Raw genomic sequence first — 21093 nt, 5'->3', positions numbered from 1 at the left:
GCTAGTGGCTACCATTGGGCGCAGGGCAGAGCTGGGACACTTCTGCCATCACTGTACATTCTATGGGAAGTTTCACTGCCTAGATGCTGGCGACAGATGGTGGTACACTGTGGGCAAGCTATGGAGGGGAGGGCCTAAACCCACTGAGGTGGGGCTGGGGGTGATGAGCCCCATGGTGTAGGGAAAGGCTTCTCCAAGGAGCTGCACCTCCACTGATCCTCAGACTGAGGCTCCTGCTCTCTCTGAGCAGACAGAGCCCAGCCCTTGACCTCCCTTGCGTGCTGGTGCTCCTTGGAACTGGGCCCCCTTCCTCATCTTCCACATACCTCCCTGTGTCTTTTCATCCACTCCATGGCTTCCTTTGCCATCTTTTCCACAGGCTTTCAGCTGAGGCTGCACTTGCACAGTCCAGGGGATTGCAAACTGCATCAGAACCCCCTGGAGGGCTTGGTAAACCAGACTCCTGGGCTTCACCAGCAGCTTCTCATCTGCAGATCTGGGTGCAGCCAGAGACGGTGCACCTCATCAAATCTCCCAGTGACGCTGATGTTGCTGGTCTAGAACCACGCTTTGGACAACCGTTGGTGTGGTCTAAAGAATCACATTCATTGATTCATGCATTCAACAACAAAAAAAATACAAAAATTAGACAAATGTTTATTTAATGCTACCACGTGCCAAGCACTCTTCCAGTGCCGGGATAAGCTGCGAACCACCCAGAAAAGCCCCATCCTATATTCTAGGACAGCAAACACATTTTCTAGGTTGGGTGTTGACGACTGTTAGGTGGAAGAATAAGCCAGGGAAAGGCAAGGAGGCTATCGTACAAGGTCGTGAGGAAAGTCCTCACTGACATAGTGACATCTGAGCAGAGACCTGGGAGGGGACTTGGGGAAGAAGGAGACCCTGGCCTTTCTGCTTCTGCTTTGTTCTATCCTCAGCTTTTTAATGTGAAACATGAGAGTCATGTTTAAAATCAAGGTCACAATCTGGATGGGCGTGATGGCTCACACCTATAATCCCAGTGCTTTGGGAGGCCAAGGTGGGAGGATCGCTTGAGGCCAGGAGTTCAAGACCACCTGGGCACCATCTCTACTAAAAAATGCAAAAGGCCGGGCACACTGGTGCACACCTGTAATCCCAGCATTTTGGGAGGCTGAGGTGGACAGATCATAAGGTCGAGAGGTCAACACCATCCTGGCCAACGTGGTGAAATTCTGTCTCTACTAGAAAAAAAATACAAAAATTAGCTGGGCACGGTAGTGCACACCTGTAGTCCCAGCTACTAAGGAGGCTGATGCGGGAGGAGCACTTCAGCCTGAGAGATCGAGGCTGCAGTGAGTCATGATTGAGCCACTACACTCTAGCCTGGGCAAACCTTTCTCAAAAAAAAAAAAAAAAAATCAAGGTTACAGTCTACTCAATAGCTAGGTTTTAAAGGCAAAATCAATTGTCTGTTCCGGGGTTTGTTACAAAGAAGCCTGGTGCCAAAAGCTGTAGATTTGAGCTCAGCTTGCAGTTTCATGCTCCGGCCCCAGCAACTGACCCTCATGCTTCAGAAGACCCTGCTGGCCATGCCTCTCTCTTCAGGGTGATGAATCCTCAGGGCTAGGGGTACTGGGCTAGGAGCCCGTGTGCCCCTTTTAGAGGATACCTTAGGATCCCCAGTCCATACACCTAGTCAACCTCCAGGACCCACAGGCCCCTTCCCGTCCATGCTTCAGGACAGACCACTCCCCAAGGTGTGCACCCCATGCCAGGAGATGACTATATGGGGATGGGTTGGACGGAACTTGACGTGGGGTCTGGAATGTCCATACAAGCATGTACTGATGATGGTTAGAGGGGGCCAGGCCAAGTCGAGGGCTCTATTTATCTTGTCTTGGGCTCTGCAAACAACAGGGGCAGGCCTGTTCACGTCAGCCAATCAGTTGAGTGCTCCTTACTTCTATGCAGCTTTGGCAACGAGAAAGGAGAATGTAGACCAATCAATCAAATAAACAAATGTTGTAGGGATCATGCGTCAGTGGTGGTCCCTCCATCAATGAGAACAGCAGGTACGTGGGATCAGTCCTATCCCCTCTTGTAAGCATAAGCTTTTACAATGAAGTGCAAATTTTGTGTGCCTTTCACACCTAATTTTTCTTTTCAACATGTGGTATCTTTTTCAGGCACAACTATCTCAGGCCTTAAACGGAGTTTCAGATAAGGCAAAGGAAGCAAAGGAGTTTCTGGTTCAGCTGAAGAACATACTGCAGCAGGTCCAGGTGAGCACAGCTCCGGCGTTGGGAGAGATACTCAGTGTGGAACGTCTGCATGTTGTGCATCATATTAAGAAGAAAGGAAAAGTCTTGTGACGAGCATTTGCTCAGTGATGGACCTTAGAAGGTTATCGTGTCCTGCCCTATAGCCTTGGGTGCTGAAAGTATCACATACTCAACTCATTGGCATACACGCAATACTTGATCCAGGAGCCAGTTAGAGAGAGCCGGAAAGACGTGATGTAGCACTCTACATGCCATGTCATCCTATGTGCCATCTGTATATGGTGATTTTGTGGCCAAATATGCCCATGTCATCAATACATTAAAATATCAATGCGTCATTTACTAAACAAACGTATTTACTGAACTCTTATGCTATGTCATGTACTGAGCACATCACAAGATACAAAGATCAATGAGGCACCATTTCTGACCTCAGGGTCTGTCTATAGGAGAGAAACAGGTGCTCCTGTGTGAATGTGCACACGGAGAGGAACTGCTCATAGGATGAGAAACCCATAAAGCATTCACATATCTGGAGGAAGAGAAGGGACTGAGGGCCCTTGGATTCTTTTTTTTTTTTTAGACGGAGTCTTGCTCTGTCACCCAGGCTGGAGTGTAGTGGCACAATCTCGGCTCACCACAATCTCCGCCCTCCATCTCCTGCGTTCAAGTGATTCTCTTGCCTCAGCCTCTTAAGTAGCTGGGGCTACAGGCGCACACCAGCATGCCCGACTAATTTTTTGTATGTTTGAGTTGAGACAGGCTTTCACCATATTGGCCAGGCTGGTCTTGAACTCCTGAGCTCGTGATCCACCCACCTCACCTCGCAAAGTGCTGGGATTACAGGTTTGAGCCACTGCGCCCAGCCCCTTGAATCTTAAAAACCACCCTTCCTAACAAGTTAAGTACAGACTACAGCCACAGGGCATTTTAAGTCATAATGTTTCCCATGTTTCACAGACATGAGATATATTAGCCTGCTGGGGCTGCCATTGCAAGATGCCAGAGATCGAGCGCCTTACGCAGCAGAAATCTATTTCCTCATAGCTCTAGAGGCTGAAGTCTGAGATAAAGCGTCAGCAGGGTTGGTTTCTCTTGAGGCCTCTCACCTTGGTCTGTGGATGGCCGTCTTCTCCCTGTGTCCTCACATGGTCTGACCTCTGTGTGTCTGTGTCCTCATCTCTTCTATAAGGACACCAGTTACAGTGGACCAGGGTCCACCCATACAACCTCATTTTACGTAATGACCTCTTTAAGGGCCTTATCTCCAAATACAGTCACATTCAGAGGCACTGGGGAGGGTTAGGGCTTCAATGTATGAACGTGGGAAGATAAATTCAGCTCATAACATGAGGTCTGGATACACACTGAGACCCAGAAGGATTTTTATAAAAAAACAGTGTTGGATGCCAGCCCCAACCCTGTACGTGCGTGCCCTTAGTCCCAGTGGTGACAAGGGAGTGAGAAAAGAAATAAAGACAAAGACAAGAGTAGGGTCCCACAGCATGGGCCCAGGGGACTAACGCAACATGCATGGGACGGCATTGGCGCTGAGCTCTAGGCTTTCATTAGGTGCATTATCTTGTTAATCTTGCCGGCTGTGGTGAGGGGAGGGGAGAACGGTAAACTAAAGCTATTGTCGGGTAAGACGAAATGGAGGGAGAGTGTGAGTCTACAGCATTCAGTAGCAAATGTTGTTCTTCTAAGAAATGCTAGCCGGGCGCGGTGGCTCACACCTGTAATCCCAGCACTTTGGGAGGCCGAGGCGGGTGGATCACGAGGTCAAGACATCGAGAACATCCTGGTCAACAAGGTGAAACCCAGTCTCTACTACAAATACAAGAATTAGCTGGGCATGGTGGTGCGTGCCTGTAGTCCCAGCTACTCAGGAGGCTGAGGCAGGAGAATTGCCTGAACCCAGGAGCCGGAGGTTGCGGTGAGCCGAGATCGCGCCATTGCACTCCAGCCTGGGTAACAAGAGCGAAATCCCGTCTCAAAAAAAAAAAAAAAAAGAAATGCTAACTTAGGACACTGAATTTTGCCATAATTGTTATCAAGGTGCATCTGCATTGGAGCACAGAGGATAAGGTGCCCCCAGGTCTGACCACACACAATGCATCCAGGGGCTTTTATCTCTGGGGCATTGCAGACAAAGAGCAATCAGAGTTAGTCCATATTCTGAGAACCTAGGCAGAGCCTGTGGCATTCTGGGTATCTCTGCCCTACAAGACTTTCCTGTCCTGCAAGCTCCCATCTGCAAAGACCCTCCCGAGTCTTGTGAGCAGAGGTCGCGTTCCTTGCCAGAGTTCTTGCACGAGCCCTCTTTACGAGACCCTCACGCAGACCCTATGTTGGGACGAGGTCGTGGGACCAAAGCAGCTTTCCTGCCTTGCAGCCACACTGCTGCATTCTGTGGTTTTAAAGCGCTCCCAGGTGGTCTTCAGGCCTGTTACTGCTTGATTTCTGCTTTTATAGGCCTTAAACAATTTTTACTTTACTGTACCATTGTTTGGAGTTTTCTTATCATTTGATGTGTGGCACAAATCTCAGTGTCTAAAAAGCAGAGCAAGCTTGTAATCATTTAACTAGAAATAACACAGGTCTGCTCCTGGCCATCTTGGCCCACAGCTGAGAAAGACAGACTTGACGGCAAGAGCACTATTTTTTTGTTTGTCTTACTTTGTTCCAATTATAAAAAGCACAAGTACGTGTTACAGAAACTTTGGAGGAAACTAAGAAAAAGGTCACCAATATCTCCCCATCTGAGGTGACCACTCACACTGCTTTGATATGTATTGTTCTATTGCTTTAAACACACACACACACACATAGCGTATGTGATTATGCTGTGAACAATGTGTATCTTGCCTTTTTTCCTTCTTAACAGTCTGTCATGAGCATTTTCCCATGGCATTAAAAACGTCCTGTGAACAAGATTTGAATGACTACAGAATATTCTGCCATATGGATGTGCTGAGATTCATAGTACCTGCCTTAATTCATATAAATATTGCCTCTAATTTACCAACCTTATAGAGAACTCTAGGATGAACTACTCTGAAATATATCTTTGTCCATAGCACTCACCAGATTTTAGTGTCTTCTCCCCTCTAACTCTCTGCTTCCCCCCACTCACCCCCTGACCCCTGCCAGGAAAACGGACTGGACTACGAAGCCTGCCTGGTTGCTCAGTGTGACGCCCTTGTGGATGCTTTAACTCGTCAGAAAGCCAAGCTGCTCACCAAGGTGACTAAAGAGAGGGAGCACAAGCTGAAGGTAGGTACCTGGGGGACTGACACATTGAATCCCCACCACATTCTCTGCACCCAGTGTGGGGTGGAGCACACAGTAGGCACTGGGTAAATATCAGCTAAGTGAGTGAGTGAATGAATGAACGAATGAATGAGGCAAGGAAGGGATGCATCAGCTGATTCAGTTACCTTCCTGTGACCTGACAGAGACCAATCTATATGCCCTGTATATCTTGCAAGTTTCGAGTCAGAAGCCCACCCTCTCCCTCCCTGTTTCTATCTAAGGGACTATTCTTGTTCTCATTTTGCAGAACAGAAGTGACTGATGACAGTGACTTGCCCTGACCCTGTTCAGTTCTCCAGCTCTGTTTCAATCTTCAGGTTCTCTCTGATATCTCACCTACTCAATAGTCAGCAATAACATACACAGCCAGTTCCCACAAAGGGAAGATGGGGCTCTCCCCTTCACATCGTTCTGAGTCCCCACCTCAGCCAGGTGCCCATGAACTCTCTGAGTTGATGAGGGGCTGTCACTGTCCAAGGACCTCCATCTATGCAAGAGACGCTTCCTAACTGGACCACAAAATATCACTGTCAAGAAAAGGAGGAATGTGTGCTGGGGATGATCCCATGGTTAGTAAGTGAAGGGGCATCATCTAGGGACACTGAGAGGTCAGAAGCCAGGCAAGAAGCTGGTCACTGATTGTATAAAGAGTTTCAGATTATGTTTTCTCTACATGACTGTCATGAGTTTAGAAAGATTTCTTTTTTTTGAGACGGAGTTTCGCTCTTGTTACCCAGGCTGGAGTGCAATGGCACTATCTCGGCTCACCGCAACCTCTGCCTTCTGGGTTCAAGCAATTCTCCTGCCTCACCCTCCCGAGTAGCTGGGATTACAGCTCTAACTCTCTGCTTCCCCCGACTCATGCCCAGCCAATTTTTTGTATCTGTAGTAGAGACGGGGTTTCACATTTTGACCAGGATGGTCTCGATCTCATGACCTTGTGATCCACCCGCCTTGGCCTCCCAAAGTGCTGGGATTATAGGCGTGAGCCACCGCGCCCGGCCAAGTTTAGAAAGGTTTCTGTGTTGGGTGTTGTAGCCCTGCTTGTTGGGAAGTGAGTCCACTTACCTCCCAGCAAAGAGGGCACATGGAGCTCAGCAGCAGAGCCAAGAGAGGAGCAGGTATGAGGTGGTCCAGGCAGCACCGCCTCTTCCAGGCTGTATTGGCGCTAGTTGTCTGACTCCTGCAGTGGCCTGCCTGCTCTTCCTCTCGTGAGATGGTTACTTAGAGGAGTCTTTCCATTGCAGATGGTTTGGGACCAGATCAATCACTGCACATTGAAGCTGCGCCAGTCCACTGGACTCATGGAGTACTGCCTGGAGGTGATCAAGGAGAATGACCCCTCTGGGTTCTTACAGGTGAGCCCCCCACCTGGAAGACACCGGGTGGGCCTCCTTCAACTGCCCCGCCATTCCCCAAATCAGCCCAAGTTCTAGGCAAGACTCTTTCATGGCTTGAAGTTGAGTAGATTCTCCTTTGCTCAGTGATTCCTGAAGACCTAGACTCTCACCCTGGCTCTGACTCTCACTAGATGTGACCTAATTTTGCAGCATGCAGGAAATGAGGAGGTGAAATGACATCATATCTAGGGCTGAAATGCCTCGCTGCAACATTTTCTGCACAAATGGGAAAGAACAGTCTTGACAAACAAGCTGGACAGATTGCCCGGAAGAAAAGTTAGCAGAATCCACATGGCCATTATCTCAATGTGCCGAGTGCTGCAGACCTGGCCAGTGACCAGCTGCCCTCAGAGACAGTGCAATCTTCTCAGGGCCATCTCTCCTGCATTCAGGCTGACTCAGGGTCATGAGTATCTCTCAGGAAACTAGCAGTGATTCAGCCTCTGACTGTGAGGAAAATGATGAATCCCTTTGATTATTTTCCAAGAAAGATACATGAGATCCTGGCTGCACAGGGACACGTGCCAAGGTCTGATAAGCAGGACCTTCCAGCAAAGGAGAGCAGGACCGTGGGTGTGATACAGTCAAGTTTGGAGCAGAAGTTGCAGAACAGCTCAGAGGAGACACAGGCAGGGGGCAGATGTGGGCTTCAAAACTTTAGGGGTATGGAATATGGTTTCTTTAGACACTGGGGCAAACTGCTAGTATGTTTTACTCCACAAAGTACTAGATCTAGGAAACAGATCTAATGAAGGATGCATTTGCATATTTTAAACTCATCTTGTATTTCTCAGTAGTGTTCGCTACAATCTCTTTAAGTAGCAAGCGCTTCTTTTCATTTCAAGTGATTATGAAATATGATTAAAACAACATTTCAGTGCATGTTTATGCAGGCTGTGCTGGATAGGCAGGGGTCATTTAATCTCTGCCATGGCTTCAGAACACAGCCCTTTTCTGTCTCTGAGCCCCATAGAGACAAAGCCCCTACCTCTTCCTCACCACTGCCTGCACAGTGTTTCCTCTGCAAAGCAAAACCTTAAACTCTTTGCTCCCCTTTAAGATCTCAGATGCTCTGATCAAGCGTGTCCAGGTGTCTCAGGAACAGTGGGTCAAAGGGGCCCTGGAGCCGAAAGTGTCTGCGGAGTTTGATCTGACCTTGGACAGCGAGCCGCTACTGCAGGCCATCCACCAGCTGGACTTCATTCAGATGAAATGTAGGGGTGAGCCGTGGTTGGCCCCAGTTCAGTCAGTGCGTCTTTCAAAAGAGGCATGCAGTCTGAGAGGGCAGCTGGGTGCTATAGGAAGACCTGCGATGCATGGAGTGTGGCAGGGTGGGAGAGAGTCACAGACCTAGGTTCCAGTCCCAGCTCAGCCCCTGGCAGCCATGTTAGCTGGGGTGAGAAGTGCCCAGCCAGAATCGGAGACTTCCCATTTGTGAAGCGACAATCATTTATTCATTCAGAAGTGCTCGGGGAGTGTCTCCCCTGGGCCAGGCACTGTTCCACGTGCTCAGGATACAGTGGTGAAAAAGTCTACCAACTCACAAGATTGGGCTTACACTCTAGAGGAGGAAATAGACACTAAACAAATGTATAATAGAATGTTTGATGGTGGCAGGTGCTATGAAGAGGAATCAGAGGAAGGGTCAGCCGTACATGCCGTGGGGTGAGATCTAATGTGAGGAGAAGGAGGTGGTGGCAGAGGAGGAGGAGGTGGAAGAGGTAGTGGTGGATGAGGAGGGGGAGCAGGAGGAAGAGGTAGTGGAAGAGGAAGAGGGAGTAGAGGAGAAGGAGGCAGGGGAGGACGAGGAGGACGTGGAGGAGAAGGAGGCCGTGGCAGAGGAGGAGGGGTGGTGGAAGAGGTAGTTGAGGAGGAGGAGGAGAAAGAGGGAGTGGAGGAGGAGGAGAAGGGAGTGAAGGAGGAGGGGGAGGTGGAGGAGGAGGAGGAGGTGGAGAAGGAGGAGGAGGAGGAGGTGGAGGAGGTAGTGGAGGAGGAGGAGGGAGAAGGACCTAGATGAAGAGCTTTGCAGGCAGCAGAGGGATAGCCAGCGCAAAGTCCCTGAGGCAAGAATCAGTTTTCTCTGTCCCAAGAGCAAGAAGGTCAGAAGTGAGAGCAGAGTGAGCAAGGTGGGTTCAGAGGTGGTTAAGTAAAGTTTGCATAACCTGCCCCATGATGAAATCAGTAAATGCTGGCCAGAGCCAGAGCCCTACTCCACCTGCTGCCCCTCCACAGATGCCAGGGAGGGGAAATAAATCTCTTTGGTTTGTGGGACTGAGGGCCACACTTGCAGAATCTGTGAACTCAGGGAGTCCTTACATGCAGAATCTGTGGCCATTTTTAAACTAAAGAAAGGGAAGTCTCCTGCACGTGGCCATGCTCACTCCCACACAGCTTGCTCCTCCAGTAAGGTCTGGAAAGTCCACCTGCCCCAGGTGTAAATGACATGCAGTGCCGAGAAGCAGGAGGAGCCTGGCAGAGTGGAAGAGAGAGGTCACCTTGGAAAGTGGGTGCAGGGGGTGGATTAGGGCCTCTCCAGATGCTGCTTCCAGCTGGATGGGGTCAAGGGACTGGTCAGGGGTAACTGGACTGTATGGTCACTGGCTGGTCAGGGTTCAGAGCAGAAGTGGGAGAGCAGAGTAGCGGGACCCAGGAGATGGAGGAAGGACTCCTACCATCTTGTTAACTGAAGGCTGGGAGTCAGGCTGTGCTCAGCCAGTCCCATGCCCGAATCCTTGGAACCAAACTGAAATATGTACTTTTAACAAAACCAGTGTTTCAATTTTCCCTTAAAAAAGTGGGGAGTCAGAGTGGACTGTATCAATTTCTAAAATCTCCCGAGCCTGAATCAAGCTAGAAAATGTTTAACTTCTCCCACTTTCACCTCAACAGGACTCTGATACAGCTGATCCAAATCCTTAGTTCTTTAGGTTGGTTGCCCCATACTGGAGAATTGCTTCTGTTGCCTGCATCTCATCCTCTGACCTTTTCAATGCTTCCAGCCAAAGGTTTTAAGGCATCTCCCCTCAACTTCCCAGCTCCAGGCATGAGCTGCAGGCTGGCTGTCACTTAGCTGTAGGCCCTACATTGAGGACCCTGAGGGGCTTGTGCCGTACACAGGAAGCCTGGACTCTTGCTCTTGGGACAGAGAACTGTCCATGCATTCCTCATGGGTCTGAGTTAAAGCCAGCGGTTCTCAGTGGGCAGATGGGAAAGAGAACATCCTTCCTTAGGGCCATAGGCTCAGAGGGCTGGGGTCATCTCCCAGGGCCCCTGAGATGCCAGGAAGGACACCCCCTTGGGTTGAGACATGCAAGGTCACCTGTGCTTTGCCTCATCCCCAGCCTACCTGGAGATGGACTCCAGGGAGTCTGGGAGTGACTACAGGGTAGCGAGGGAAGGAATTGAGCCTGGTTATCTTTGGGGGCCAGGAGCCCTGGGATGGGGTGGGGTGGGGGAACTGGGCCAGGGGCCTCAGAGGCCGTTGTGCACTAACTCATACATGTCCCTCTCTCAGTGCCACCTGTCCCCTTACTGCAGCTGGAGAAATGCTGCACCCGAAACAACAGTGTCACGCTGGCTTGGAGGATGCCGCCCTTCACCCACAGCCCCGTGGACGGCTACATCCTGGAACTGGATGATGGCGCGGGGGGTCAGTTCCGGGTGAGGCCTTGCTGTTTGTTTGGTGGGGGCTTGGGGAGTACCAGTGCAGAGGCAGGAGTGGCTCCCATGGTCCCAAACTCTGGTCAACCCCACAGGGATATAATGTTGCTATCCTGAGGCGACATTGGCAGAAAGGATAAAGAGGGCTGGCCAGCCTGGGCTCACAGAGATGGGACTTCCCTCCCAAGGGCTAGGTCTGGGAGGACTGTCATAGGTGTGGGGCTGGGAAAGCTCCAAGAAGGTGTTCTCTGCATCTACCTCCTTCCCCGTTTACCACCAGCTCCTCACACAGCAACACATTCCCTCAACAGGTTTTATCACACCTTGTCTTTTCTGGTCCTCTAATTATTTCACCTGGCTCTGTCTTGTCTTGGGAGGTATCATGTCTGGAGCCAAGGAAGCACTGTCTGGCCCTCATATACCTGGCAAGATGCTGGGCATATAGAGGATGCTTGATAAATGGCTGTTGAATAGGTATGACATTTCTACCTATTCACATCCCTGATGATGGACTGTCATGGGGGCAATAAGGGTTCTTAGTGAGCCAGAAATGCATCTTCTACTCCCCATCTGCTAGAATCCCTGGAGCAGGACTCCACCCCAACCCAGACCCCTGATAGAACACCACCTCCAGATTTCACTCAGTGAAGTTCAGGCAGATGTGAATGCCAGGGAGCACCAATTCTAGGTCTTCTCCGATCACCTGCTTCCCGGCCCAGAGAAGATGAAATAAACACGCACTCTAACAAACCACTGCAATCATAGCCACCCCTGCATTTCTTCTCCTGGGAAGTTGCGCTCACTTAACAAACCTTGCTGAAAGTCAACATTCCCTTAGTTTCTCTCAAAGAGATGTATGTATGCGTCATTTTACTTCCTGCTTGAAAAATAGAGGAATGTAAGAATTCAGGAAATAATGACAACACTTCCTTGGGAATTGCTGAGTCCCATGTGAATATGGGCCATTTAGGGAGGTAAGATGAGGTTGCTCAAGCCAGATCACTGAGTGCAGACCCCTGTCACTCCCTTTATGCAAATGAGCCAAGAACTGAAAGAGCTCCTCCACCAGAAACCAGAGGAGAGCTAGCATTTTTTAAATGGGAAGAAAGAAAAGACTAAAAATATTAAAAGCAGCAGCCACTGAGCTCAAAAATGGCCCCTCCTCTTTGAGACATGGCTGCTAACAAAAGCTAGACCCAAGGGCTAGGGTTTGAGGAAGAGGGTCTTTTTATTTTTATTTAATTAATTATTTATTTTTGAGACAGAGTCTCGCTCTGTCACCCGGGCTGAAGTACAGTGGCTTGATCTCGGCTCACTAACCCTAACCTAACCCTAACCCTAACCCTGGATTCAAGCAATTCTCCTGCCTCAACCTCCTAAGTAGCTGTGATTACAGGCATGTGCCACCACGCCACCACACCTGGCTAATTATTTTTCTTTTCTTTTCTTTTTTTTGGCATTTTTAGTAGAGATGGGGTTTCATCATGTTGGCCAGGCTGATTTTGAACTCCTGACCTCATGATCTGCCCACCGCGGCTTCCCAAAGTGCTGGGATTACAGGTGTGAGCCACCCCGCCTGGCCATGACTAAATGTAATTTTCCTTTTTCATAACTTTTATCTAGGCAAAAAAATTTTTTTTTTAATTTTTGGCTGGGCACAGTGGCTCATGCCTATAATCCCAGCACTTTGGGAGGCTGAAGCAGGAGGATCACCTGAGGTCAGGAGTTTGAGACCAGCCTAGCCAACATATAATGAAACCCCATCTCTACTAAAAAATACAAAAATTAGCCAGGCCTGGTGGTACTCACTTGTAGTCCCAGCTTGGGAAGCTGAGGCAGGAGAATCGCTTGAACCTGGGAGGTGGAGGCTGCAATGAGCTGAGATCACACCACTGCACTCTAGCCTGGGCAACAGAGCAATACTCCACCCCTCAAAAAAAAAAAGTAAAAATTGTTTAGAAATGGGGTCCTATTGTGTTGCCCAGGCTGGACTCCAGCGATCCTCTCCCCCATCCTCCTGAATAGCTGGGATTACAGGCCACCACGGCTGGCAGCAGCACTTCTAATGTCAATGTGTTTCCAGAAGCCATTTGCTAAGAGGAATTTTGCAAATGCTAGAGGAGCCTGGTGAGCAGCACTGCTCTCTTTCAGGAAGTGTACGTTGGTAAGGAGACTTTGTGTACCATCGACGGTCTTCACTTCAACAGCACCTACAATGCCCGAGTGAAAGCTTTCAACTCTTCCGGTGTCGGGCCTTACAGTAAAACCGTCGTCCTGCAGACATCCGATGGTGAGCACGGAGTCTCTTAGTGGGAAGAACAGAGTCATCATTTATCGAATGACAACCAGACAGCCATGTGCAGCAGCTATGATGATGGGGTGGGGGTGGTGGTGCTGGGCACAGCTGGGTTCTCCAAGGGCATGCCCTTCTGGGACCATAAGTGGCCTCCCAGAAGAAGATCATCTCCTAGGGCCAACCCACATTTCATCCCATGGACAAAGGTGGGGGTGGGGAAGGATCAGCTGCTGAAGATGGGGCTGGGGGTAAGTGTAGGGCCAGAGGGTCCAGATGAGTGCATATGACTGACCCTGCTCTGCACACACAGCTCCTTGATGTACCCACCTGCCTACAAGCCACGAAAGAAACATTCCTTCACCCCATTGGGCTGGACTAACTAGGGAGTAGCTGAGGGAGGCTAAAATCCCCCACTTCTCAAGGGCCGAGGAGTGAGTAGGACAGGCTCAGACAAGAAAACTCCACGATAGATGCAGATGCGGCGGGTCCACACCAGCTCCTGCATCTGAGCCTTTCTCACAGCAGAAAAGTGCCCTTTAGTCCCCAGTGGTTTATATACCTACCTGCGGCCTTTTAGGTCTTGGACAACAACAGCATGTTGATATTGATTCAGTGGAATTTCAGTCATCTGAGTTCTTAGCAGGAAGTGATGAGGGAAACAGAAAGCACATTCCAAAGAGAGTCCTGCTCCTCTGGGTGTGGCCCAGCCCAGGCTGCAGAGGCAGCTTCCAGCTCCCCACTGCCTCAAAGAAGAAAGCAAGTCCCACCTCCGTTGTCATCATTTAGTCCACACATCCTCTGATGCTACAGCTGGATGGTCTCCCAGAGGCAGGGAGGAGAAGGAGCAGGAGCAGATGCTGGAGTCAAAGGGCACAGCCAGGGACACTTTTCTGAAAATGATGCGACCTGCAGAGTCACTTTGTACCTAGAGGAGAGTGAGCTGGCTTCCGCCTCGAGACTCTCCTCCCTAGAGACGAGCGGTGTATTCCCTTGCCCTGTGTATTGTGGTCATGATTTTAGAGTAAGCGCCTCACTTCCGACAACCTGGGGGTGGTGCTGGGGGACTGGGGAGCAAAAGGAGGCAGCACCTGGTGGGCTGCAAAATGGAGAATTGAGCTTTGGGACTTTGGCCACATTACCTCACCTCTCTGTGTCTCAAATCTCCCACCCACGAGGTGGCCCAGCAATATCTGTTTCCTCCTGTACTTTTTAATTTTTATTTTTGAGATGGAGTCCTCCTCTGTCGCCCAGGCTGGAGGGCAATGGCATGATCTAAGCTCACTGCAACCTCCACTTCCTGGTTCAAGCAATTCTCCTGCCTCAGCCTCCTGAGTAGCTGGGACTACAGGTGTGTGCCACCACACCCAGCTAATTTTTGTATTTTTAGTAGAGACGGGGTTTCACCATGTTGGCCAGGCTGGTCTCAAACTTCTGACCTCAGGTGAGCTACCTACCTTGGCCTCCCAAAGTGCGGGGATTACAGGTGTGAGCCACCATGCCTGGCCTATCTCTCCTGTACTTCTAACTGTGTGTGAGTGTTTGGAAGTGTTTTAGAAACCAAGACCAGAAAATGCATCTAGATTTGGGTCTTTGAGGTCTGAAAATCCCTGGCAAGGCTGGGTTCATAGGGCTGGCAACTTAGATGAACACAGAGCAGGGAGTGTGTGAGCATGTGCATGCACATGTGCATGTGTGTACATGTGTGTGTGCACGTGTGTGTGTGCTCACATGTGTAAGCTAATCATACAGGAAAGACCCTTCACTGCTGGGTGCCCACTTTGTAACAGAAGCGAGTGTGTTTGTGTCTATGATCCGGTTAGAAATTACTAGGAAATTCCATCCCTTGACCCTGCTCCTCTCGCCTCTTTCCTTTTCAGTGGCCTGGTTCACATTTGACCCCAACTCTGGGCATCGGGACATCATTTTATCCAATGACAACCAGACGGCCACCTGCAGCAGCTATGATGACCGGGTGGTGCTCGGCACGGCCGCATTCTCCAAGGGCGTACACTACTGGGAGCTGCACGTGGACCGGTACGACAACCACCCAGACCCCGCCTTCGGGGTGGCCAGGGCCAGCGTGGTCAAGGACATGATGCTGGGCAAGGACGACAAGGCCTGGGCCATGTACGTGGACAACAATCGCAGCTGGTTCATGCACTGCAACTCCCACACCAACAGGTGCGCTGGGCCCCATCCTGCCTTCCGCCGACACGGGCTGTTTGGGAATGAGGGTCCTGAAGACCAGTGTCCCTTCTGCTGTCCCCAAAGCCAGCAGGAATTGGGAGGAGGTATTTTCAGCCACTTGGGCCTCCATTCTTTGGGAGACTTTGGCTCTGTCCATGTAGAACTGGCCTGCAGCCCAGATGAGGTTATGTTATGGTGACTCACAGAGGACCAGCACAGATGAGTCTCCCGAGTTACCCAGCAGGCCACACAGTGGTCCTCTGCTGGGATATGGAACTCGTAGTTTTCTTTCTGGTCGGGCTTCACTTTCCTTTGCAACCATCAACCCAAGCTTGAGTCACTGCAGGGCATCAATGGGCACCACTGGGGCTGGTGTCCTCACAGCTGTGACCAAGTCATTGCCACCAACTTACCTGCAGTGATCCTGGCCACTGCCCTGGTCTCACATGAGCTTGAACCTCGGCAGGGCCAGGCCCTCTACAGGGCAGTAGTGGAGGGCATGGCTGGGGTGCTCACTACTCATGAGTCTGCCAAGGGAGCCTGTAGCTGTGGCTTTGCCCTGAGGCTGGCCCTGGGAATAGGGTCACCAGCGTGGACACAGGAGACTCAGGTCCTGGCCTGTGTCACTACTGGGGCCTCCATTAGGAGGGTAAGCAGGGATGCATCCTCTGGGCTGCCCTGGAAAAATGCCCCCAAGGCCTGGGCCTCTCCAAGGTGCCTTGGTCTCTCTCCTCAGTCACAGAGAAGGCAGTGGACCCCTGACACTCAGTACTCTTTCTCCTCTCCCGGGGATTCTGGGACAGGTGCTCACACCTGGCCGGCATGTGAGGATGGAGGTGGGGGTGAAGAATCCCCAAGGCCAGAAATGGAGGGTTGAAAGTTATGGCCACATGGAGCCACCTCCTTGCTATGGGGCCTTGCTCCCGGTCTGCTAAGGGCCATGTCCCCCATAGGAAGGGGTGAAGAACTTCAAGGAGCCCACCCTGACTTCGCTGGCCCCGGCCACAGCCCAGGCAAAGTTGACCTCGAAGGCTTTCTGTGCTCTGGGCTTACTTGCAGTTCCTATAACAGCCCATGGGGAACCTTCCCGCAGAGGAAGGACCAGCTTCTTCTTTCTCAGGAAAGCCAGGTCTGGTCTGGGCCAGGGACTTGTCCAAGGGCCCTCAGGACCCCATCTGCCTGCTTCTTTGCTGGTAGACACAGTCCCTTCTCTCCTGAGTCCTGGGGGAGAGGTGGGCAGCTCTGTCCCTCTGCCCAGACACTGCAGGCTGGCCATTCTCCCTCCCAGCCACAGAGGGGCCAAGCCCAGGCCCATCGGCTCCGTCTCTGCTTGCTCAAGCCAAGCTGGCACCCAGATACCCTGTTTGCTGTTGGGAGTAACAACAACAACATTTATCAAGCCCTTACTTGTGCTCAATGCTGTAGGAAGCACTAGATGTATCTGACATCAGATTTCATTTAATCCTTGCAAAAGTACTATTATTGCTGCCATTTTACAGATTATAAAACTGGGACTTAGGCTGGGCATGGTGGCTCGCACTTGTAATTCCAGCACTTCAGGAGGCCGGGGCCGAAGGATTGCTTGAGCCCAGGAATTCGAGACCAGCATGGGCAACTTAGTGACACCCTGTCTCTATAAATAAGAATAATCTTTAAAATTAGCCAGGCATGTTGCTGTGTACCTGTAGTCCCAGCTACTTGGGAGGCCGAGGCAGGAGGATCACTTGAGCCCAGGAGCTCAAGACCAGCCTGGGCAACATAGTGAGCCCCTCCTCTCTACCCAAAAAAAAAAAAAAAATGTAAGCCTGGGCTTTCAGAGGTCAGACAATGGCTCACATCACGCGGCCAATTGATACTGTCAAGTTTGAACCAAGGCCCCAGCCTGGCCTGTGTGGTGCAGACTCCCCAGCTCTCCTGGCCATTGGCCACCACACCCCTCCCAAGGGCTGCTGAGCCCTTCTCGGGCCTCTGCTTTCCTTGACAGCCCATTGGTGCCACCTCAGTAAGAAAAGCAGAAGGGAAGTGGGGCCAGGAGAAGATAGAGAGAATCTTCCCCTGTCTTCATGTCCTCCCACCCCTTGGATGTGGGTCGGGTAGGGTAAGCTCTGTCGGGGAGGAAATCGAGGCAGCCGAGAAGCTGGACCCCAGAGCTGACTGGGCCTGAGGCTTTGCTTAGGTCACACTCATTCCCGTACCTCCCATGGGTCACTACCACCACCTGGTGGTCAGTGTCCAAAGAGCACCAACAGCATGGTTCTGGTTCCCGTCTCCCACCTGCCAGATGCTGCCCTGGGCACCCTTGGGGAAAAGCCCTGCTCTCTCCCAGAAACACCCTCTGGGCCGCCCACCAAGTCCTCCTCGGGACTTCCTGTCATGAATTCTTCTCACTGCTCACCTTCCCTCTGCCCTATCAGCAGCATCCAGTTGATCAACTCATTCCCAATCTGGAAGGACAAACATGGTTTTCTTAGCAGAGTGGAGATGCTAAGGCTAAGCCCTCAGCCCTGAGAGGGCGGGGTGGCTCAAGCCTGTGTCTCAGCTACTCAGGAGGCTGAGGCAGAGGTATCCCTTGAGCCCAGGAGTCCTGGGCAACATAGTGAGATCCTCATCTCTATAAAATATTTAAAATTAGCCAGGCATGGTGTGTGCCTCTAGTCTCAGCTATTTGGGAGGCTGAGGTGGGAGGATTCAAGGAGCCCAGGAGATACAGGCAACAGTGAGCTATGATTGCACCACTGCACTCCAGCCTGGGCCACAGGGAGAAACCTCTGCTCAAAAACCAACAAACAAAAAAACAAGCTGGGCGCAGTGGCTCACACCTGTAATCTCAGCACTTTGGGAGGCCAAGGTAAGTGGATCACCTGAGGAGTCTGAGACCAGCCTTGCCAACATGGTGAAACCTCATCTCTACTCAAAATACAAAAATTAGCCGGGTGTGGTGGCAGGCGCCTGTTATCCCAGCTATTCGGGAGGCTGAGGCAGGAGAATTGCTTGAACCTGGGAGGCAGAGGTTGCAGTGAGCTGAGATCGTGCTACTGCAGTCCAACCTGGGTGATAGAGTGAGACTTTGTCTCAAAAAAAAAAAAAAAAAAGCCACCTCAGAGAAGGAGAGTCTGCAGGATTCGGCCCATGCGAGAAGGCCTGGTCAGCCAAGCCCCCCTTGGGAACGTGTTCCTTACTTTTATTAATAGATTCCTTTCCACCAAGTAGATGTGAATTCTTGCCACCTACGAAGTACTACATCCCCAACACTGCTCAAGAGCACAGTGGACATTCTCAAGGTTCTGCTGTTGGTCACCTGTGGGATGGTGACTCTGACAGAGGACTTGATTTTCACTTCAGCACCCTTTCCCCTGCCATCTGCCACTTTTCAAGGGACCCTGGGATGTTTCTGGGAAGATGAGCCAATGTAGGGTAGGGACCTTTCAAAATTTCCTGAAGGCCTAGACGTCCACATCTTCATCGACCTCAGCATCCTCACTGGGCTAGAGCAGGAAAGGGCACCAGGTTAGTTATTTTCTTTGGCAGGAAATGGTGCCTTTCTTACCCATTCTCCATGCCCCACAGCTGCAAATGGGACCCTCTCATCAAAACCTGAATGTTCTAGTGTGCAGGTCCCAGATGCTGTCAGAAAAAGGGGACTGAGCAGCCTGGTTCCTCTAGGGGAAAGTCTTCATCATGGCCTTTTAACAAGGTGGGTCCACAATGCAAGAGAAGGCTCTTGTGCCCAGGATGGCACCCCACCACCACCTTGGGGACTATGTTTAAGTGAGGGTATTCCCAGTATCCTATAAGTAATTTTCCTGGACAGGCACAATGGCTCATGCCTGTAATCCCAGCACTTTGGGAGCCCAGAGTGGGAAGATCACTTAGCATAGGTATTCAAGACTAGGCTGGGCAACATAGTGAGACCTCCATCTCTACAAAAAATACAACAAATTAGCTGTGTATTATGTCATGCACCTGTAATCCCAGCTACTCAGGAGGCTGAGGTGGGAGGCTCTCTTGAGCCTGGGAGGTCGAGGCTATTGTGCACTGAGATAGCGTCACTGCACTCCAGCTTGGGCGACAGAGTGAGACAGTGCCTCTGAGTTATCACCTACATCTCAGGCTGGGTGTGGTGATGGTCTTCCTGGGGACTCTCTTCCCAGGACGGAAGGCGGCGTATGCAAAGGGGCCACCGTCGGCGTGCTGCTGGACCTGAATAAGCACACCCTGACCTTCTTCATCAACGGGCAGCAGCAGGGCCCCACAGCCTTCAGCCAGGTGGACGGGGTCTTCATGCCAGCCCTCAGCCTCAACCGCAATGTGCAGGTACACACGTCCCCCAGGCCGGACCTGGCCTGGCTGCTCCCCACCGTTTGCCACAGGTCTCTGCAGTGCCCTTGGTCAGAGTGAGCCATTAAAAAGCTGACCACAGGCCAGGCGCGGTGACTCACACCTGTGATCCCAACACATTGGGAGGCTGAGGTGGGCGGATCACAAGGTCAGGAGATAGAGACCATCCTGGCCAACATGGTGAAACACCTTCTCTACTAAAAATACAAAAATTATCTGGGCATGGTGGTGCCTGCCTACAATCCCAATTACTGGGGAGGCTGAGGCAGGAGAATCACTTGAACCTGGCAGGCAGAGGTTGCAGGGAGCTGAGATTGCCCCACTGCACTCCAGCCTGGGTGACAGAGCAAGACTCCATCTCAAAAAACAAAGCAAAATAAAGTAAAAGCTAACCACAGTGTCTGCTCAGACAGAGCTTATCAGCTGAACATTTCCTGGAGGCGGTCCTCTAACTTGTTCACTTGGGACACCCAGGAGCCCTAGGGTGGCAGCTTCTGGAGAAGCAGATCTCAGGGCTGAGTCATCCTTGGGGAGTGCTGGTGGCTCAGGAGGCCTGAAACAGAGACAAGAATGAGAGCTCAGGAGGGTGTGAGGGACAGAGAAACACGGAGGTGCCATACTTCATCTTAGCAGAGTCCTCCTCTTCTTGGGATGGGGAGTTGGAGTGGAGTGAGGCAGGGTCCTGTTTTGTGGTCCTGAATATTGAGGAGTCTATATCAATCATTGATTGATCAATTCAATCCTCTACTCATTTAGAAAAGGGATTTCTGGCAACCTAAAAGATGGGCTTGGCAGGGCATGTTGGCTCACACCTGTAATTCCAGCACTTTGGAAGGCCATGGCAAAAGGATCACTTGAGCCCAGAAGTTTAAGACCAGCCTGGGGAACTAGCAAGACACCATCTCTACCAATTAACAAATAAGTTTTATTTTTAATTAAAATAATAGGCCAGGCACAGTGGCTCACGCCTGTAATCCCAGAGCTTTGGGAGGCCAAGGTGGGTGGATCATGAGGTCAGGAGTTCAAGACCAGCCTGGCCAAGATGGTGAAACCCCGTCTCTACTAAAAATATAAAAATTAGCTGGGCATGGTGGTGGGTCCCTATAATCCCAACTACTTGGGAGGCTGAGGCAGAGAATTTCTTGAACCCAGGAGGCGGAGGTTGCAGTGAGCTGAGATCCTGCCATTGCACTCCAGCCTGGGTGACAGAGCAGGACTCCATATCAAAAAAATATAAACAAATAAATAAATAAATAAAAGGTTGGCTATTATTCCTCACAGTTAATAGAATGGGGTTAATAGGAAAGGAAAGAAGGTCTTGACTAGAAAGTAGACACAAATATGAGACCACAGGAGCCAGTGCGTGAGAGCCATGCTGCTGTGATAGCATCTACTTTGCCTGGCTCCAGCAGCTCTGGCAAAATGAGGAACCAGGCAGCTGAGTGCTTCTTATGAGAAAAGAGGTGCAAACCAACATTGCCTTTAATTGGGGATATTGAATGATGTAATATTTAACTGTCTACAGCTGCCCTGAGCTGTAGCCTGGGATGGATGGAGCCAGCAGGAGATCCTGCCGGTGTCTGCTGTGCCCTCACAGCACTCAGGGTCCCCACGGCAGCCTCTCCCCGCC

The 21093-nt window shown here is 50.9% G+C and overlaps 1 protein-coding gene across 4 annotated transcripts in view; it reads left to right on the top strand.

Moving 5' to 3' along the window:
* The window catches only part of TRIM67 (tripartite motif containing 67), a 60377-nt gene that overhangs the window by 32972 nt on the left and 6312 nt on the right, over nucleotides 1–21093 (top strand). Inside the window, exons 2-9 of one of the 4 annotated variants that reach the window (XM_002760900.7) lie at nucleotides 2172–2267; nucleotides 5421–5543; nucleotides 6830–6940; nucleotides 8043–8196; nucleotides 10497–10642; nucleotides 12794–12932; nucleotides 14816–15119; nucleotides 19277–19439. In XM_002760900.7, coding sequence (XP_002760946.4) covers nucleotides 2172–2267; nucleotides 5421–5543; nucleotides 6830–6940; nucleotides 8043–8196; nucleotides 10497–10642; nucleotides 12794–12932; nucleotides 14816–15119; nucleotides 19277–19439 — 1236 coding nt within the window. Of the gene's footprint in view, nucleotides 1–2171; nucleotides 2268–5420; nucleotides 5544–6829; nucleotides 6941–8042; nucleotides 8203–10496; nucleotides 10643–12793; nucleotides 12933–14815; nucleotides 15120–19276; nucleotides 19676–21093 lie in introns of those variants that run through there. The other 3 variants (XM_008985808.5, XM_078357333.1, XM_078357332.1) reach the window with 3 other exon arrangements.

This window comes from Callithrix jacchus, chromosome 19 (assembly GCF_049354715.1).
Source record: "Callithrix jacchus isolate 240 chromosome 19, calJac240_pri, whole genome shotgun sequence".
In the NCBI taxonomy this organism is placed as follows: domain Eukaryota; kingdom Metazoa; phylum Chordata; class Mammalia; order Primates; family Cebidae; genus Callithrix; species Callithrix jacchus.
Note: the sequence above shows the minus strand (reverse complement) of the source record. Positions and strands in the feature narration are given on the sequence as shown.